The sequence below is a fragment of the Salvia hispanica genome, chromosome 2 (assembly GCF_023119035.1).
Source record: "Salvia hispanica cultivar TCC Black 2014 chromosome 2, UniMelb_Shisp_WGS_1.0, whole genome shotgun sequence".
In the NCBI taxonomy this organism is placed as follows: Eukaryota; Viridiplantae; Streptophyta; class Magnoliopsida; order Lamiales; family Lamiaceae; genus Salvia; species Salvia hispanica.
This window is the reverse complement of record NC_062966.1, coordinates 15,108,933-15,125,677: the sequence shown is the minus strand read 5'-3', so window position 1 is coordinate 15,125,677 and position 16,745 is coordinate 15,108,933. Positions and strand designations below refer to the sequence as shown.

Sequence of the window (16,745 nt, the reverse complement as noted above, 5' to 3'; positions counted from 1 at the left end):
AGACGCATGTTCCTTATGCGTCTTAGGGAAAGACGCATGAGGGTCATGCGTCTTTCAATAAAAAAAAGTAAAAAATTAAAAGACGCATGAGGGTCATGCGTCTTTCCCTAAGACGCATGTATCTGATGCGTTTCAGTATACAAAAGACGCATGACGGACATGCGTTTCTCCCAAACTGGGAAGCTAAAAAAAACGCAGTATTAAGATGGAATGGCTATTGTAGCCTAGAACACAAATAGAATTAACCCGTGTACGGAAACATGGGTTTTGGTTTACGAATAAATAAAATCGTGATTCTTGTAGCAACAATTGTTCATACATACACCTCGTTCTCTTCCTACACCATTTTGGATCATTAGTGTAATTCTTCTCTGAATTCTGCTTGTTATCGCCATCTTACAAGTGGTTCTTGACAATGTATATTTAAACCAACAACATACATGAATTTATTTGGGTTTAAACCTCCACTCCATGACACTCAGCCTTATGCAGTCACGCTTACGGAATATCATTGCTTGGGCGGTCTCGACCTCACCATCACCAACTCTCTTCACAGTAAATGTGAGAAGGGTCACAGGATGAAAATTGGATTTCACAACATTCACATGTTCACCAAACTCATACGCTTCGCCATGCCACTGCAGCAGGTTTATTCAAATGCAAATGATAAGACGATTATACAAGCAGACTACACTCATCAATATATATAATTACATACCACGGCCTCAGCATTGATCGTTTCAAGTGCACGTGCAATCTCGTCACAATAGAGGGGTCGGCGAGATCCACAAACAAGATCCATGGGGATTGGTGCCAATGCATGGCTAACCCAGTCCTCTATGCAAGAAGGGAAGGATTGAATATCATATCCCTGAAACAAACATATCATAATTAAAATTCTCAATTTTATAGTAACAAAACGAATGATATAGGTGCAGGTAGTGGATTTGATTAAATATCAATAAATACATGCTACTGCTAAATAATTTTTCAAATCATAGCAAATCGTGCGGATTGGGTCGTTATCGGGTCAACCCGATAACGACCCAACCCAATAAGGCCAAACCCGAACCCAACCTGTTAAGGAAACCCCAAACGCCACCTTCAAACCCGGACACGACCTGGACACGACCCGAACACGATAACGACACGAACCACTTTGGGTTGACCCGACACGATAAGAACACGATATCGACCTGGACACGATAAGAACACGATATCGACCTGAACACGATACCAACACGAACCACTTTGGGTTGACCCGACACGATAACAACACGACAACAACCTAAGCACGATAACAACACGATTACATATTGCTTCAAAAAATGATCAAGACTTTAAAAAGCCATATAGCATGAAGATGTTCCATTTTAAACAACAAAACTCCAACAAAATCCAAAAAAACCCAACAAAATACATAACTTTTGTTCCAAATACATAACTTTTGTTCCAAAACCCAACAAAAAAATTTGAAACAAGATAAAAGAACTAAAGAAGTAAAAAGAACAAAACAAAAAAGAGTGAAAATACTAAAAATTAAATTAAATTTATTGAATCAAAATAAAAAGAATATAATAGTAAAATAAATTATATTATAAAATTATTTGTTGATTAGTTTTGCTAGTACATAATATCTGAATTAACGTTTTGTATCTATAAGTATAAACTTATTTTTCATAAATTTATTCAAATTATCCTTTTATTCTAAACACTAATTGATTTAGTTTTATTTTTCACTTGGATCTCTCACGTACATTGTATTATTTCATTTCTTTCGACTACTTTAATTTTTGTAATTTGAAATATAATTTGAAGCTTGTAATTTCAAATATTTTCTATATATTATAACACATGAAGAAATATGCAAAGTAGGGTCATTACATGGTCATTTAATATTATTATCCAAAATTACATGAATGAAGACATAATTATATATTTTGAATATATTAACTAATATACTTGAAGTGTCACACGCCTAGACGTTGATAGCAACAACCTTCTATCGTCGAACTAGCTCTTATGTATCATTTGATGCACTATAATATATAACAGATTATTAATCATAAATTAATTTTATAATATGGGTCTAAAATTTGTTGTGGTTTATCATAATATTTAAATATATCAATTTATATAGCAGTCATATAATTAAAGGATATGTTACAACTTACATGTTGGGTTCCACATGTTATCATCATACCATCTCTATTATGATATTATTACGCACTATGAAAATAATTATAAAAGTAATATTAAAATAATACAGTAAATGAAATATTGAAAATATTGTGATTTATCATATAGTAATACTAATAATTTTTCATGATCTTATCAATTTTTGGAGCAAGTGCTATACATTTGAATGTTGTATTACTATTATATGTGTTGAGTCCAACAATGTCTCATCATTGAATGACCCATATTATAATGTTAATAATTTTAGATAGAATAATCAACCAATATGTATAATATTATTTTCAAAATTAAAAGTTAGAAATTAATGATAAAATATCAATGGTTTCAAAAATAATATGAGAGAATTTCCTAACAAAAGAGTGTTTTCCTAATTTATACTTTGTAAAAAAAAGCAATTTATTTATCTTTATATCATTGTGATAGTTTAAATAAAATGAATAAAAAATTATTCCATTATTATTCCATTAAAATACTATGGATGGTTATTCTCTCTAAAATTTTATCTTTTAATAAGGGTCTTGGTACATATTGTACAACAATACAAATGAAAAATGAAAAATTATAAATAAGGTCAAATTAGTCACAAAAATATGTAATTAATGATGCTATCTAATCAAAATAAATTAATATTATCCTTTTTAAAATTTGAAGGGCATTTTGTGTATACAATTTTTGCAAATTTATCTTTACTCAAAATAAAAATAATAATATTAATTTTTAACGGGTTACCCGACCCGACCCGCATCCAACCCGCATCCGACCCGATTTTTTCGTGTTCTTAGTGGGTCGACCCAATAATGACCCGCATCCAATAAGACTTGATCCAAACCCAATAATTTCGTGCGGATTCGTGTCGGATTATCGTGTTTAATGGCTGAGATTGAGAAGGTCAGATCTACTCACTATTTATTGATAAAAATGAAATATGCCTTTTATTATGGGATTAACCGAAATGGTGCACATCGAGACAAGAGCTCAAAATTTTCCAAACCACAAACACAAACAAAGAGAAGACAAATGCATTGATGCAGAAAAGAGGTTATCATAAAATCAGACCAAGCAATTATTATAAGAGGTGTTAACATCGAAAACATAGAGAACAAGATAAATTGTTTTACATGTGATCCTTGAATGATTAGTAGTAGAAAGTAAATATATGACGCAGCAAGGACAAATACGATAAATTAGTGTAGCGATGCCTTAGAATTTCATAAGCTAATGGTGAAGTACAGAGGTTAGTGATCATGCAAAGTGCCCATGATATCACCAAAAACACCAACTTAATTATTAGCCACACTGGATCAAGTTTATGTGTATAATAGTAGCAAGTTATCCCATAATATGTAACATTTCAAGGAAACTAGAAGAAAGTCAAATTGCAGTTTCAAAGCTATGCTTGGTGGAAAAAATTTGTCTTACTGTATATTTTACAAATTTGTCTATGAATAAGAAATGGAGTACTACTAATAAGAAGACTTCAAAAATTTGTCTTACTGTATAATTTGTCTTACTGTATATTTTACAAATATATATAGCACAAATATATTTAGTAAAAATAGGAGTATAAAATAGTGGAACAGCCGCACAACGGAACGGTTGCTATTATCTTCGATTGACAATTTTATTGCTACTAATTTCCAGATTTGAAGTAATTGACAAATCTCAGTTACTCCATCAATTACTCCGACCAATAGCATCCTCAATTGCGACTTTCCAAAATCACCCCCAGTCAACATCAGAAGTCAACTTTCACGATAACGAATGCTGTCGCCGAACTGCAAACCCATTTCCGTCATTTTCCCTGACGCCCCACTCCCAACAAAATTCCAGTCACTACCTTTGCAAACAGGAACCCCACAGCGCATGTTAGCTGCCTCCCACAATCATTACACCTGCTCCAAACCCATGCATTTACCCCCCCCCCCCCGCTTAACCTACGCACCTCTCCACTCACACCACTCCCATTAATTGGATCTGCAGCTCTACTTCCATCCACCGATATCTATCCCCTCCCCCCCGATCCGTGACTGCCATTTCGTCATCCTCTCTCGCTACACAGCTTCTGTAACTCATCATATGTCATATTATCGGAATCGTCGCCCGGTCGATCTCCGGTTCGGTGCGGCGGAGCTCCGGCAATCCGAAAGTTGCTATCCCCAGGATCAGAGTCGATTCTCGTAGGTTCAGTGATCGAAGCATGAATCCTCTGTGCTGCATTGCGCCGGTGTCGGTCGAAAAGGATCCGGCTGTGGTGAAGTCCCAAACCCTAAGTCAGGAGCTCGTGGTTGATGGAAACTGCTGCGACGAGAGTTTAAGTTTCAACAACAACAGCAATGTGATTCTGCAGCCGGTGAGTTTGTCGACCAATGGCGGAGGCGATCTACTGGCTGAGAAGTGCGATGAAAGTGATGAGATCAAGAGTGTGGCTGGCATTTTGTATAAATGGGTGAATTACGGGAAGGGATGGAGGGAGAGGTGGTTCGTGTTGGAGGATGGGGTGCTCTCGTATTATAAGGTGCACGGGCCGGATAAGATTGTCGTGGCTCCGGTCCGAGAGAAGGGGACGAGGGTGATTGGCCAGGAAAGTTGGAGATATATGAGGAAAGGTAGTAGTGGAAATGGGAATGGGAACGGGAGTGGAACCGGAAATGCTCTTGGGTCGGGGAAGCAGTGGAAGCCATTTGGGGAGATACATTTGAAGGTCGGTTCGTTTCTTTTGTTAGTGATTCAATGTGTTTTGTATAGTTGCTATTTGATCTTGTCGTAGCATCTTATATTTGGCTCTTATGGTAAAGAGGCAATACCGTCCGAACCTGGTGCACATTTTTGCTGTGAAGTATATTAAGTGGGGGTCAATACCCTAGCCTGCATTTGGGAACAGCTTGTTGCTATCTGTAGGATTGTAGAGGGATGTGGATTAATTGTTTAATCAAAGCTATAGATGTAGCTGGGTGGTTAAGAAAAGGACTAAAATGTGGTCACAAAAAAACTTTGGCAATTCACAGTCAATGCTAATGAATGCACCGATGCTAAGTTGGAAGATAGAGATTTTGTTGTTAGATTCTGTAATCTTGCTCTATCTGTGTCAATTATTTTCGGAATAACACATGGAGACAAATTATTTCATGCTAGCTTTTGATAGAAGTTATGGGAATAATCTAGGGCTTAAAATTGCTACTGGGCTGTGCCAAATTCAAGTTTACGCCCTTAATCTTGTCGATTCCAATGCAACATCATTCACTTATCTCAAGTACGAATATACTGAAACAGACTTTTGAGCTGGGAGATAACAACAATCATTTGGTCTGTCATCTTAGTAATGCAGATTACAAGGAGATTAACAGCAGTAGAGCTGAATAACACTTTTCTTTGTTTTCAGAGTTGTAGCTTTCTAAGATTATTCTGATGTGAACTTTTCATATGAAGATACTTGAATCCTTTTGAAGGCACTAAGTATAAATCTTTAAAGCTTCCATATTATTGCAGCCCACATTTTTGACCTTTAGCACCAAAAAATATATTGAACAGGTCTCTTCTGTTCGGGCCAGCAAGTCAGATGACAAAAGACTTTCAATATTCACAGGAACAAAAACTCTTCACTTGCGCTGTCAATCCAAAGAGGACAGAGCTTCATGGATTGAGGCTCTTCTGGCTGCTAAAGATAAATTCCCCAGGCTATTGACAAGCAATGACTTGGCACCTTCTGAAGATTTTGTTGTTACAGCAGAAAAGTTAAGGTCACGGCTAGTTGAGGAGGGCATTAGTGAGACTATAATAAAGGATTGTGAGTCTATAATGCTGGGTGAATTTGCTGAGGTGCAACATCAATTGAAGAGTCTTCAACTTAAGCACATGTTACTGCTTGACACATTAAGAAGACTGGAGGTTACGCTTCATCTTTTTTTCTTCTGAATGAATTCTGCTTAGATTTGAGACTGTAAAATATTCCATGCTGGTCATTGGGTTCAACTCTAATTTTCTGTAGATATCATCTATATATTTGTCAAAGGCACTCTATTATAATGAATATTATATGCGTTCTGAATCTGAAAAACACTAGAAGTGGGGAATGGAGAGTACTATAGGGAAATTATTCCTTTAAACCAAGATGTATGTTTCTTATAATCCCCAATACTTGTCTCCAGTGCCATTATACCAATATTTTTCTCCCTTTCTTCCTCATTAGATCTCTATGTAAGGATTTTGACTAATTATTTTGGTGTTCAGACAGAGAAGATTGAACTGGAAAAAACTGTAGTCGATGAAACAAAGGGCAGAGACTCTTTCTGTGGACAAGGGAATAGAAGATTCAGCGGTTTGTTTATTTTTCTTGCTTACATCATTGTTCAAGAAAACGACACTGAACACTCAGATGATAGTCTTCACTCAGTATTGAATGTACTTTATCTTATTTTTACTCTCTTGCAGATTTCTATTCAGTTATGTCTGAGGGCAGTGCAAGTGACTCAGAGGCAGATAATGAGAGTCGATACGGAGTAGACATTGAAACAGATGATGATGATGATGGTATCTTTTTTGACACAAATGACTTTTTATCCGCTGAGTCTCTAAGAAGTGCTTCCTATCGTAGCAGAGATAATCCAATATATATTCACAGCCCCCGGAGTGAAAAAGATGCTTCCTTTTCTGGTCATTTAAGAGAAGCTGCTACTGGAGTCAAGGGAATTGAGTTTCCCTACATCAAAAGAAGGGCTAGTTTACCAGAACCAAAGGAGAAAGAGAAGCCGGTTGGCCTATGGTCAATCATTAAGGATAACATTGGCAAGGATTTGTCTGGTGTTTGTCTTCCTGTGTACTTTAATGAGCCTCTGTCCTCACTGCAGAAATGCTTTGAAGATTTGGAATACTCATATCTTGTCGACGAAGCTCTGAAATGGGGGAAACAGGTCAGATCTTTATATGCTCTTACTTTTATTTGAACAGGTGTCTTTTTTTGGGGGGTGAGGGGGGGATTGTCGCTTCAAACATTTCTTAGAAGGATAACCTAGTTACTGTGTGTAACTCACTTATTAATGTATTGGGACAAAAACTTTCAGTTGCAGTCTATGTATTAAGTTGTGTCCTGGACCATCTTTGTTGATTTTTCTTTGTCGTGTTGAATGTTATAACTACCACATAATGAATATAGACATTCAATTGGAATTAAAATAAGAATGAAAGCTCAGACTAGACTCTAGCAATACTGTTAGTTACAGAAAACCTATTTGGGGAAGTAGGGAAAGGACTGAGAATGGGTACTCCCAGTCAATTTACTCTAAGAGATTCTGTTTCATGACCTGTCAATTTACTCTCTAAGTCGGCTCTGAAATGGTGATATAAGAATATTTGTGGATATGATGCCTGATCCCTAAATTAAATATGAAAAATGTGCTTTGTAGAATTAAGTAAGAAGTTTTTATTGTTCTCGACAAGTATCTCAAGATATTTAACAAGCAACTAATTAACTGATTACATCAATCCAAGTCCGGTTATTATCTTTACTTTATTACGGTTGAACTTGCTGTTGAATGCTTCATAAACCTGCTGAGTAATGTGTGAGGACCTTGCATCTCGTATCCTGCACCTTTTTTGTTGACCTTTCCAGTCATTGTTTGAGTTACCATTCAATGCTTCTGAAAGGTAGATGCCTTGACTTAAATTGAAGTTGCATTGTGCTTCTGCAGGAAAATGAATTGATGAGAATTCTGAATGTAGCAGCTTTTGCAGTGTCTGGTTATGCATCAACAGAAGGCCGGCAATGCAAACCCTTCAATCCTCTCCTTGGGGAAACCTATGAAGCTGACTATCCGGATAAGGGTCTACGGTTCTTTTCTGAAAAGGTTACTCTTCTGTAGTCAAGAAAACTCCCTGTATATATTTTCATTTTCTCTTTATTTTTCTAGATTTCTGCTATTCTGATGAGCTTACAAGTTGGCTGAGTTGCATTTTCTTTGTAGTAATTTGATAAACAATTAAGAGTCCTGTATTTGGAGTTTCAGGTTAGTCATCATCCAATGGTTGTTGCCTGTCATTGCGAGGGCAGAGGGTGGAAATTTTGGGCAGATTCTAATCTCAAAGGGAAGTTCTGGGGTCGTTCCATCCAGCTTGACCCTGTGGGAGTTCTTACCCTTCAGTTTGAAGATGGAGAGACATTTCAGTGGAGCAAGGTCACTACTTCTATATATAACATTATAATTGGTAAAATCTATTGTGATCACTACGGCACCATGCGCATAAAAGGCAGTGGTACTTACTCTTGCAAACTCAAATTCAAAGAACAGTCTATTATAGACCGGAACCCACATCAGGTGATTTTCTGATCTTCAAACCGATTAAGGTAACTTTTAGAAGTCAAATCACTGGCTCCCATCTCCACAACTAGTTGCAATAAGAGTAACAAATGAATACTTAGATTCTAGATGGGCGAAGACCTGAATGTACCATATATTGATGAATATTGATGCTAATATAATCTCAACCTTCTTGCATAACAAATATGACTGAATTCATTTCATTATGTTTTTTTACCAATTTTTTTTTCTCTGATTGATAGCCTGCCACGTAAAATTATTGTTTGTCCAAATATAGGTTCATGGAATTGTGCAAGACAATAGGACTGGGGAGAAAGTTGCGGTTTTAATAGGGAAGTGGGATGAAGCAATGTATTATGTGATGGGAGATCCAAGCACAAAGCCAAAAGGATATGACCCTATGACAGAAGCTGTTTTGCTTTGGGAAAGAGATAAATCTGTTACCAAGACAAGATATAATCTCACACCATTTGCGATATCCTTAAACGAATTGACACCTGGCTTGCGGGACAAGCTGCCACCAACAGACTCAAGACTGAGACCCGACCAGAGGCATTTGGAGAATGGAGAATATGAGCTGGCAAATGCTGAGAAGCTGAGGCTCGAACAGTTGCAGCGACAGGTTTGTTCTGGCATTATTGGACATGTACTCCTTTTCATGCAAGAAACTGTCTGGCAAATAATTCTACTTTATGGTGACGCATGTTGCTTTTTTTGCATCTGTTCTCTTTGCTGATCTGTTGGAAAAATGACTCTTTTACAGATTTATGTCTGCCTTGCTTTTATTTGTCTCTTTTACAGATTTATGTCTGCCATGCTTTTATTTGTCTCTTTTTCCTATGTGAGATCCAAGTAAAGCGCTGGGGAGCTTGCCTTTAGTCACATTAATCCACTTTTGTGGTGTGAAGTCATACATATATTAAGCTTTTGTAGATCTGATGCGAGAGTTTTCGGTGCAGGCAAGGAAGTTGCAGGATAGAGGGTGGAAACCAAGATGGTTCGGGAAGGATGAAGATGGTTGTTACCGATACATGGGAGGATACTGGGAAGCTAGGGAGAAACACGAGTGGGATGGGATCCCTGATATATTCGGGCAGCCGTGTGATTTACCAGCCGAGGAGGTAGCTGCTCCTCTGCCTTTAACATAAATTGTGAATACTATCAATCAAGGCAGATGGGGAATCGTTTATCCTAGCAACATCATCAGCAGTAAGCCCCATTCATTTCTGTAAATGGGAAAAAAGTGTATGTGTACGTAATACTACGATGTTTGTACCCGCCGCAGAGTGATCCTACAATCCCCATTGTTACAATCATCATATATAATTGAACTCAATTGGGAATTTCGGAATTAGTTAGAGAAGTTACTTCACGGAGTATCATTTTTTACTTATTCTAATTCATTTATTTTTTCTTTCCAACCCAGTCTCGTTGGATAGTGTTACATAACAAACACAGAAATATACTCTCATGCATTACTTTCTGAGATGAAATTTGCATTTTCCAAATTGTGGGCAAGTACGAGTTAAGTAATTATGTTTGCGTATAAAATATGAGGCCTCCATATTACTACTATTTCTACAAAATAAAATTGCATTTTGTGGTCTATACTATTGTAGCTCTAACTGAGAACCGAGATTAGCTTAAACCTACTAACTGAAACCGAACCCTAACCATATTTTTTTGGTTCAAGGTTAATCGAGAGCCGAGAACCGTTTTCCCTGGCCTAATTTTGTCTATACTATTGTAGCTAAGTAGATGTACATACAGAGATTATTTGCATACAAGAATTTTATTTTCAAGGAATCTAGACACACAACAGATATGGTTCTACCTCTCTCCAAAAAGAAGAGACATCGTTGATAACTTATTAACTTAACCGAAGTTCAAATATCTACAATCCGCATCTCCTTGTTTTGAAGGCAAAGCATGGGATTTCAAATATTGCCCCGAAATTCTGTATTTTCAACTGTAAAAAATGGGTCTTTTCCGAACACCTACCAGGTCTTTCTCTTTATCCCCCTTCTTCATTGCGTATTTGCTTTATTGTCAGATTGTAGATGTAATTTTGTGAAGCTTGATTCTTAACTTTACCGCAATTCGTGCTGAGTATAATCACTGATATAGAACAGTGAAACCGCTTTAATCTGAAACCCTTTTCATTATGTTTGAAACGTTCTTCAGGTAACCAGGTTATCGTTCCCTCATAAGAAACTGAAATAACTCAATAATGTCTCTGTGTGTGTGTGTGTGTGGGAGAGAGAGAGAGAGAGTTGAGGCGGAGGGGGATAAGTGAAAAGAGCACCAATTGAGTTGCAAGATTCAAGCTTTGAACGTCCAACCTCAAGCCATCAGCTATTATCAAGCTTTGAATACGTGGGGATGTGTTGGTGTATGTGTGGATTTGTTTTTGTGGCCTAATCCTTATCACTTTTGCCTTCATCTTTTCAGGATGTATTGAAGCATTATCTGGTTAATGATGAATCGGTGTACAAATTATTTGACAGAAGGTGGGCCTTGAGCTGCCCTGATGCCAAAATCAACCAGATAATGACTTCTAGCCGAAAGGGAGGCGAATCAATAATTTCTGAAACCATTTCCTATCAAAATATCATCCCACCATGCCTTGGCGAAGGCATGTTTGAAAAGAAGAACGATTCTTCATCATTCTATGTGGTGAGGGATGACTTGTTGCATCCTCTGGTAAATGGTAACAAATCAAGGAAATTAGATGCCCTGCTTCCCGTTCTTGAAGATAATGCTGTGACCGGAGTGGTGAGCTTGTGTCAGCACTCCATCTCACTGTGTCAAAACTTGGTCTGGATCATTGGTGCTGATAAAATTCACTGTCAAATTTGTTGGTCTCTCACATTTCAAAAAAACTTGCTTTGCAATCATAATTACATGATGCAATGCATGATGAGTTGTGTTTTCCCTCCATCAACTATCCATTTTGCTCTTGGAACTTTTGTCAAATGTCTAGTGTTATTAACTGAGAGTTTACGTGTAAACATAAGCTGGAGCAACTTTATATGAGAGAACATTATGTTTTGGATGTATTCAATTCATATGAGAGAATGTATTCTGATGGTTTCTGTATTTTTGTTGTGTTTTCCTCACACGTTCAATGGCTGGAAACCAAACTCAAACAATGCGGTGCAATCTGATTCAACTCCCTCACAAAGCTGCTATGAACAACACAGCTCGTTGTTCTTTGAAGTTCACAGTAACTTCCGAGGCTAACGTTGCAGTGAATCTATCTCGTACACGGCGCTCAGAGATGTCCATTGATGATGACCAAAGGTGGAAAAAGCAGAAGATGGACTGCAAAGTGACAGCTGAGTGCACTCAGCTTCTGAAAGGATTGATGGATCGTAGAATAGCACAGGGGTTCGCTAGGCCAGCCGATCCAATGAAGACTCCTCCTGATTACTTCAAGATGATCAAGAATCCAATGGATTTATGAATAATAAAACGTAAATTGGAGAGGAATATATACTCTGCTCCGAATCAGTTTGCTGATGACATGGTGCTGACTTTTGGGAATGCTATGTCGTATCACCCTCCTTCGTCTGATGTTTATCGCTGCGCAAAAAGTCAAACATCAGACGAAGGAGGGTGATACGATATAGCATTCCCAAAAGTCAGTACCATGTCATCAGCAAACTGATTTGGAGCAGAGTACATATTCCTCTCTTTACGTTTTATTGTTCCTAAATCCATTGGATTCTTGATCATCTTGAAGTAATCGGAAGGAGTCTTCATTGGATCGACTGGCCTAGCGAACCATGTGCTATTCTACGATCCATCAATCCTTTCAGAAGCTGAGTGCACTCAGCTGTCACTTTGCAGTCCAGCTTCTGAGTGCACTCAGCTGTCACTTATGGTCATCATCAACGGACATCTCTGAGCGCTGTTTACGAGATGGATTCACTGCAACGTTAGCCTCGGAACTTACTGTGAACTTCAAAGAACAACGAGTTGTGTTGTTCATAGCAGCCTTGTGAGGGAGTTGCATCAGATTGCACCGCATTGTTTGAGTTTGGTTTCCAGCCATTGAACTTGTAGTAGTACTTCAATTACACTGAGGAAAGCACAACAGAAATCATTAGAAATCACCATGTTTCATAGTACATTCTATCATATGAATTGAATAAATCCTCAAACTTTCCTATATATGCATGTCTTTAATATAATTGGAAACATTTCTAGGTTACCTGTGGGGGCTGCCAAAGTGCGCATGCTGCTGCAGTTGGTATGTTTCAAAAGGGAAAGTTTGTGTGTTTTACACTTGGATTCTTTCAAAGTAGTTCAATGCGGTTATAATACCGTTTTGACCATTTATTCCAATGTAATGCAGCTGTGTCATGTGCAGAGAGAGGACTGAAGGCACACATACTTCTTCGAGGAGAAGAGCCTGAAACTGTAACTGGTTACAATCTTGTTTCTAAACTGTACAGTGATGTGGTTTATGTTCCAAGATCTGTATATGCCAAGAGAGAAGAAATGCTTGCAAAGCATGCGGAGTCGATTGCAGGCGCTGGTGGATCTATTATGTGGCCCAACGATGTTATGGAGGCTTCTTTCAAACCTTATGAATCGAGGGCACATAACTTTCCACGTGCAGATCCTATTAACTGTCCCGAAAAACCTAAGAAAGTTGCTATTATAAATGAAGGGGCGGGAGATGCAATAGCCTTGCTAGGTATGGAAGCGTCTGTAGTTGACATTGTGATTCCTTTCTTCTTAGAGAATATTAGAAGCAACTTTACTTCTCAATTAGAAATCTTGTATGTTATGGTGCTCATAAGGCTTATGATCAGGTTTCAGGCCCGTATCCTGTCAAAAATACGTAGGGGAAGTATGTTATAAGTTTTTTTTGTATGTTCTATTAAAATAAAAGATGTGAAAACATATTCAAGCCTAATCTAGTAGTACCTTCCAATTTATATGGCGATGCCAACATGTGATCCTTGTTCTTTTAGTGTTCTGTAGTTTCTCCCATATTTTTTGAATTTCTGCTGTTGCTGCATTATTGTTCCATTTTGCAATGTAAAGAATAGATCCAAATTCCCATCCCTGCTTATGCCTGTGTTTAGAAGATCCATTTATACTTTCTTATGCATATCAGATGCTTTACTAAGAAGTGGTTAACCTGTTTTTTCCTATCAGGTGTTATGCGATTGATAAAATACTTATCACAAAAACATTTGTTTGGCAAAGAGCAGACCATGAAAATCGTTGTAGATGCTGGCACCGGGACAACAGCTGTTGGTTTGGCTCTCGGGGCTCTATCTTTAGGGTATTCTTTACGATGATGTGATGTCTATTGTCTATATACGCAGTTTATTTTCCGACTAATCCAAGCATTTACTTGAGCTGCTTATCTCTCTATTGATTTGAACTTGCAAAATAAGGCTTCCTTGGGAGGTGAGTGCCGTGATGCTGGCTGACAAAATCGAGGGATACAAAAGAAAGGAGCAGAGTTTGATATCTGAATTTCTTAGAGTCTATACATCATCTCCTCATCAGGGTTTAGCTCCATCTGAAGGAAATAATGGAACCGTGCAATGGGTAGACCGCCGTGTACCTAGAAAGTAAATGATAAGTTGATCATTGTTAACATATATAGATAACCTAGTTGAGTATCATCAAGGTTGTGTCATTGCAATTAAATACTACTCCATCTTGCTTGAAAATGATGATTGAACCCTTTCAGGTTTGGCAATATACTAAAAGGCGAAGTTGAGGAATGTCGAAGGATAGCACAAGAGACCGGTGTCCTGGTGGACCCAATATACACTCTGGCTGCTTGGGATCTTGCAACTCAGCTCAGCCAGGTACAAGATGCCAAAATCGTTATGCTGCACACCGGAGGGACACTGGGAATGTTTGGACTCGCGCAACGGTATAAGTCTTTCTTCCGCATGAATGCCTGAAGAACAATGCCAACTCATACCATAGACATTTTTAGTAGAAAGGTTAGTACTATAATTTTGAGAAATGTAGTAGTTATTATAAATATATAGTCTTATTTAGTTTGATTATATGTTGACATAACTATGTATTAGGAGTAGTACATGCCTGCTACTCAGACGTCCGTGAAAGCAAAGAAGCTAACAAAAAATGTCATAAAGGCTGGTCCTTTATTTTGTTTGCATCTTTCCTGTTGAAACAATTTTGATCGTATTAGTAAGTGATATGTGCTTTTCTCTCAACTCTGAATGTATCTTCAAAGTGGAGATCCGACTGCACCGCACTGTACGGTGATTCACTGTATTTGAGTTTGAATAAATCATACTCCTACTAGTATTATCGGACTTATTAAATCGTAAATTAACAGATTATAATTATGAATTGATAAGCCGCAAATAAAATTTAGTCTTTTCCAGATAAGTTAAAAGCATGGAAATCCGAATCAATTATTTCAAGAGTGGTTTTAAATTTAATATACGAACGAACCATCGAAAGTTGCAAGTTTAGGAGTTAATAAGATGAACATTTTGGTATTTCAGAATTCGAGCATACACATAATATATGATTTGCCAATCACCTAAGTTGGTTAACCCCAAAGCATGATTGTTTAATAATCTTGGAAGTAAGAAAAGTAGGTATGACCGCATCGGTTTCACCCCGATAAATAAAAAAATTTATGCATGGACAATCTTGGCCACGGTGAAATTAAATAAAGAAATAAACCAACCTCAAAACTATAGTAAGTATATATGTCCTTCACCACACAAGCATGACTCCCGAGATTGAGTTGAGCTAGCTCAGTGGACAGCAGTAATAGGTGGTGGTGGTGGCGGTGGTGATTCAGATCGATGGGTATGGTGGTGGCAGCATCCCTGGTAACAAGGGAGGCAAACAAGGATGGTTGTTTTTGTTTTTTATTCATCTTTTTTTTTTCATTGGGCTTTGTTGCTAATGCCATTAGTTAGTTATGGGGTAAAATGCGACTACTGTTGCTTGCTTCTTTTATTACTCCACTTAAAACAGAGATGATTGTAATTTGTGGCCTCCATTTACTAAGTTTTAATTCATCTTACGAATGCTAATACCATGTGTTATATCTCTATTTTAAATAATCGAATGTTCGAAATTTCATTGTTAAATTATCTAGGTATTCGATCAACAGTATATCTTTTCTTTTTTAAATATAATACCGGCCGTTGTATTTATAACATTGATTCCCAATCACAAATATACTTGAATGCATACAGAAGTAGAAAAAAAGTTACTCCGTACATGAAATTAGAGTTTTATGCAGGTGGAATTAATTGCATCATATCACCAACATGGAATGATTTTTAAGACTGGTCACAAAGATTTAGTCCTTTCAAGGAAAGAGTAGTTCTGGTAAGTTTATGACAATGATTTCTGTCACTATGAATAACTGCAAAAAAACTAGAAAAAGAAACAAAGTTAACACACCTCGTTTCTTAGTTTCATTTCACCAAGCTCGTTCATGGTTGTGTCCCAAAATTTACGCCAAATTATAGGAGTATTATTCATGTCTCACCAACATCAACATATTTCAAATTTCAGCACAATACCAATAGCTCATCCACACAAATTTAATTGCAACTCTAGCTACCTTTCAAACATCATTTTTTTTTATTAATCTCCAATTAGTATATTTTTTAAATTGCAATATTTGCAAATAAAATAAATTATTAAAATTTAAAAGAAGGAAGTTCTCAAATTTTGTTAAAGTATCAATTTTGGTCCATAATATTTAAAAATATCTTCTAAGGTTCATGAAATTCAATTTAATTCATTTTCTGCTTTGATCCCTGTGAGTCATTCTCTCTCTTACTCTTCAATACAATTTTCCTCCCTAATTCTAGAGCTATGTTGCCAAACTTAAATCTTTAACTTTTGATCATAATTTTCTCTCTAGAAAAATCCTCAATTCTTTAACGAGATTGATTTTTCTTGAGGAGTCAATTTTGAAGGAAACATATGAAATTGGCAATTTATTACTATCTTTAAAGAGGATGAATCTTCAGAAGAACAATCTTGATGGCTCGATTCCGGATTCAATTCAAAAGACTAGAAACTAGAATAGTCAAAATACTATACAAACGTTGTTGGTTGTGGAATATAGAGTAGATTATGGTGCACATAGAGAGAGGGAATAAGATAAATGTGTAAAAGGCTAGGCATATCATATCACCAAGGAATGTTGATTTTAAACTCCACAACGCAACCATCTTAAAACAGGGGGTGGAT

General features: G+C 37.0%; 2 protein-coding genes across 10 annotated transcripts; both read left to right on the top strand.

Moving 5' to 3' along the window:
• The first annotated feature begins 4,133 nt into the window (after positions 1-4,133).
• Positions 4,134-9,877, top strand: LOC125206029 (oxysterol-binding protein-related protein 1D-like). Of its 2 annotated transcripts, none has more exons than XM_048105296.1 (8): positions 4,134-4,900; positions 5,728-6,084; positions 6,427-6,514; positions 6,628-7,106; positions 7,884-8,039; positions 8,199-8,366; positions 8,788-9,132; positions 9,470-9,877. In XM_048105296.1, the coding sequence occupies exons 1-8, from the start codon at positions 4,397-4,399 to the stop codon at positions 9,656-9,658; spliced, it is 2,286 nt and encodes a 761-aa protein (XP_047961253.1). In that variant the 5' UTR covers positions 4,134-4,396; the 3' UTR covers positions 9,659-9,877. The 2 variants fall into 2 exon arrangements, with proteins under 2 accessions (XP_047961253.1, XP_047961252.1); XM_048105295.1 differs by having other exon boundaries at positions 8,199-8,507.
• Positions 9,878-10,293: 416 nt separating this feature from the next.
• LOC125208133 (D-cysteine desulfhydrase 2, mitochondrial) lies at positions 10,294-14,670 on the top strand. 8 transcript variants are annotated; one of them, XM_048107700.1, is made up of 8 exons: positions 10,302-10,514; positions 10,962-11,327; positions 12,723-12,765; positions 12,871-13,215; positions 13,683-13,812; positions 13,928-14,107; positions 14,230-14,491; positions 14,582-14,670. In XM_048107700.1, exons 1-7 carry the CDS (start codon positions 10,440-10,442, stop codon positions 14,447-14,449), a joined length of 1,359 nt encoding a protein of 452 aa, XP_047963657.1. In that variant the 5' UTR covers positions 10,302-10,439; the 3' UTR covers positions 14,450-14,491; positions 14,582-14,670. The 8 variants fall into 8 exon arrangements, with proteins under 8 accessions (XP_047963662.1, XP_047963664.1, XP_047963661.1 ...); XM_048107705.1 differs by lacking the exon at positions 14,582-14,670 and having other exon boundaries at positions 10,294-10,514; positions 13,928-14,084; positions 14,230-14,391; XM_048107707.1 differs by lacking the exon at positions 14,582-14,670 and having other exon boundaries at positions 10,294-10,514; positions 13,928-14,150; positions 14,230-14,349.
• Positions 14,671-16,745: the final 2,075 nt, after the last annotated feature.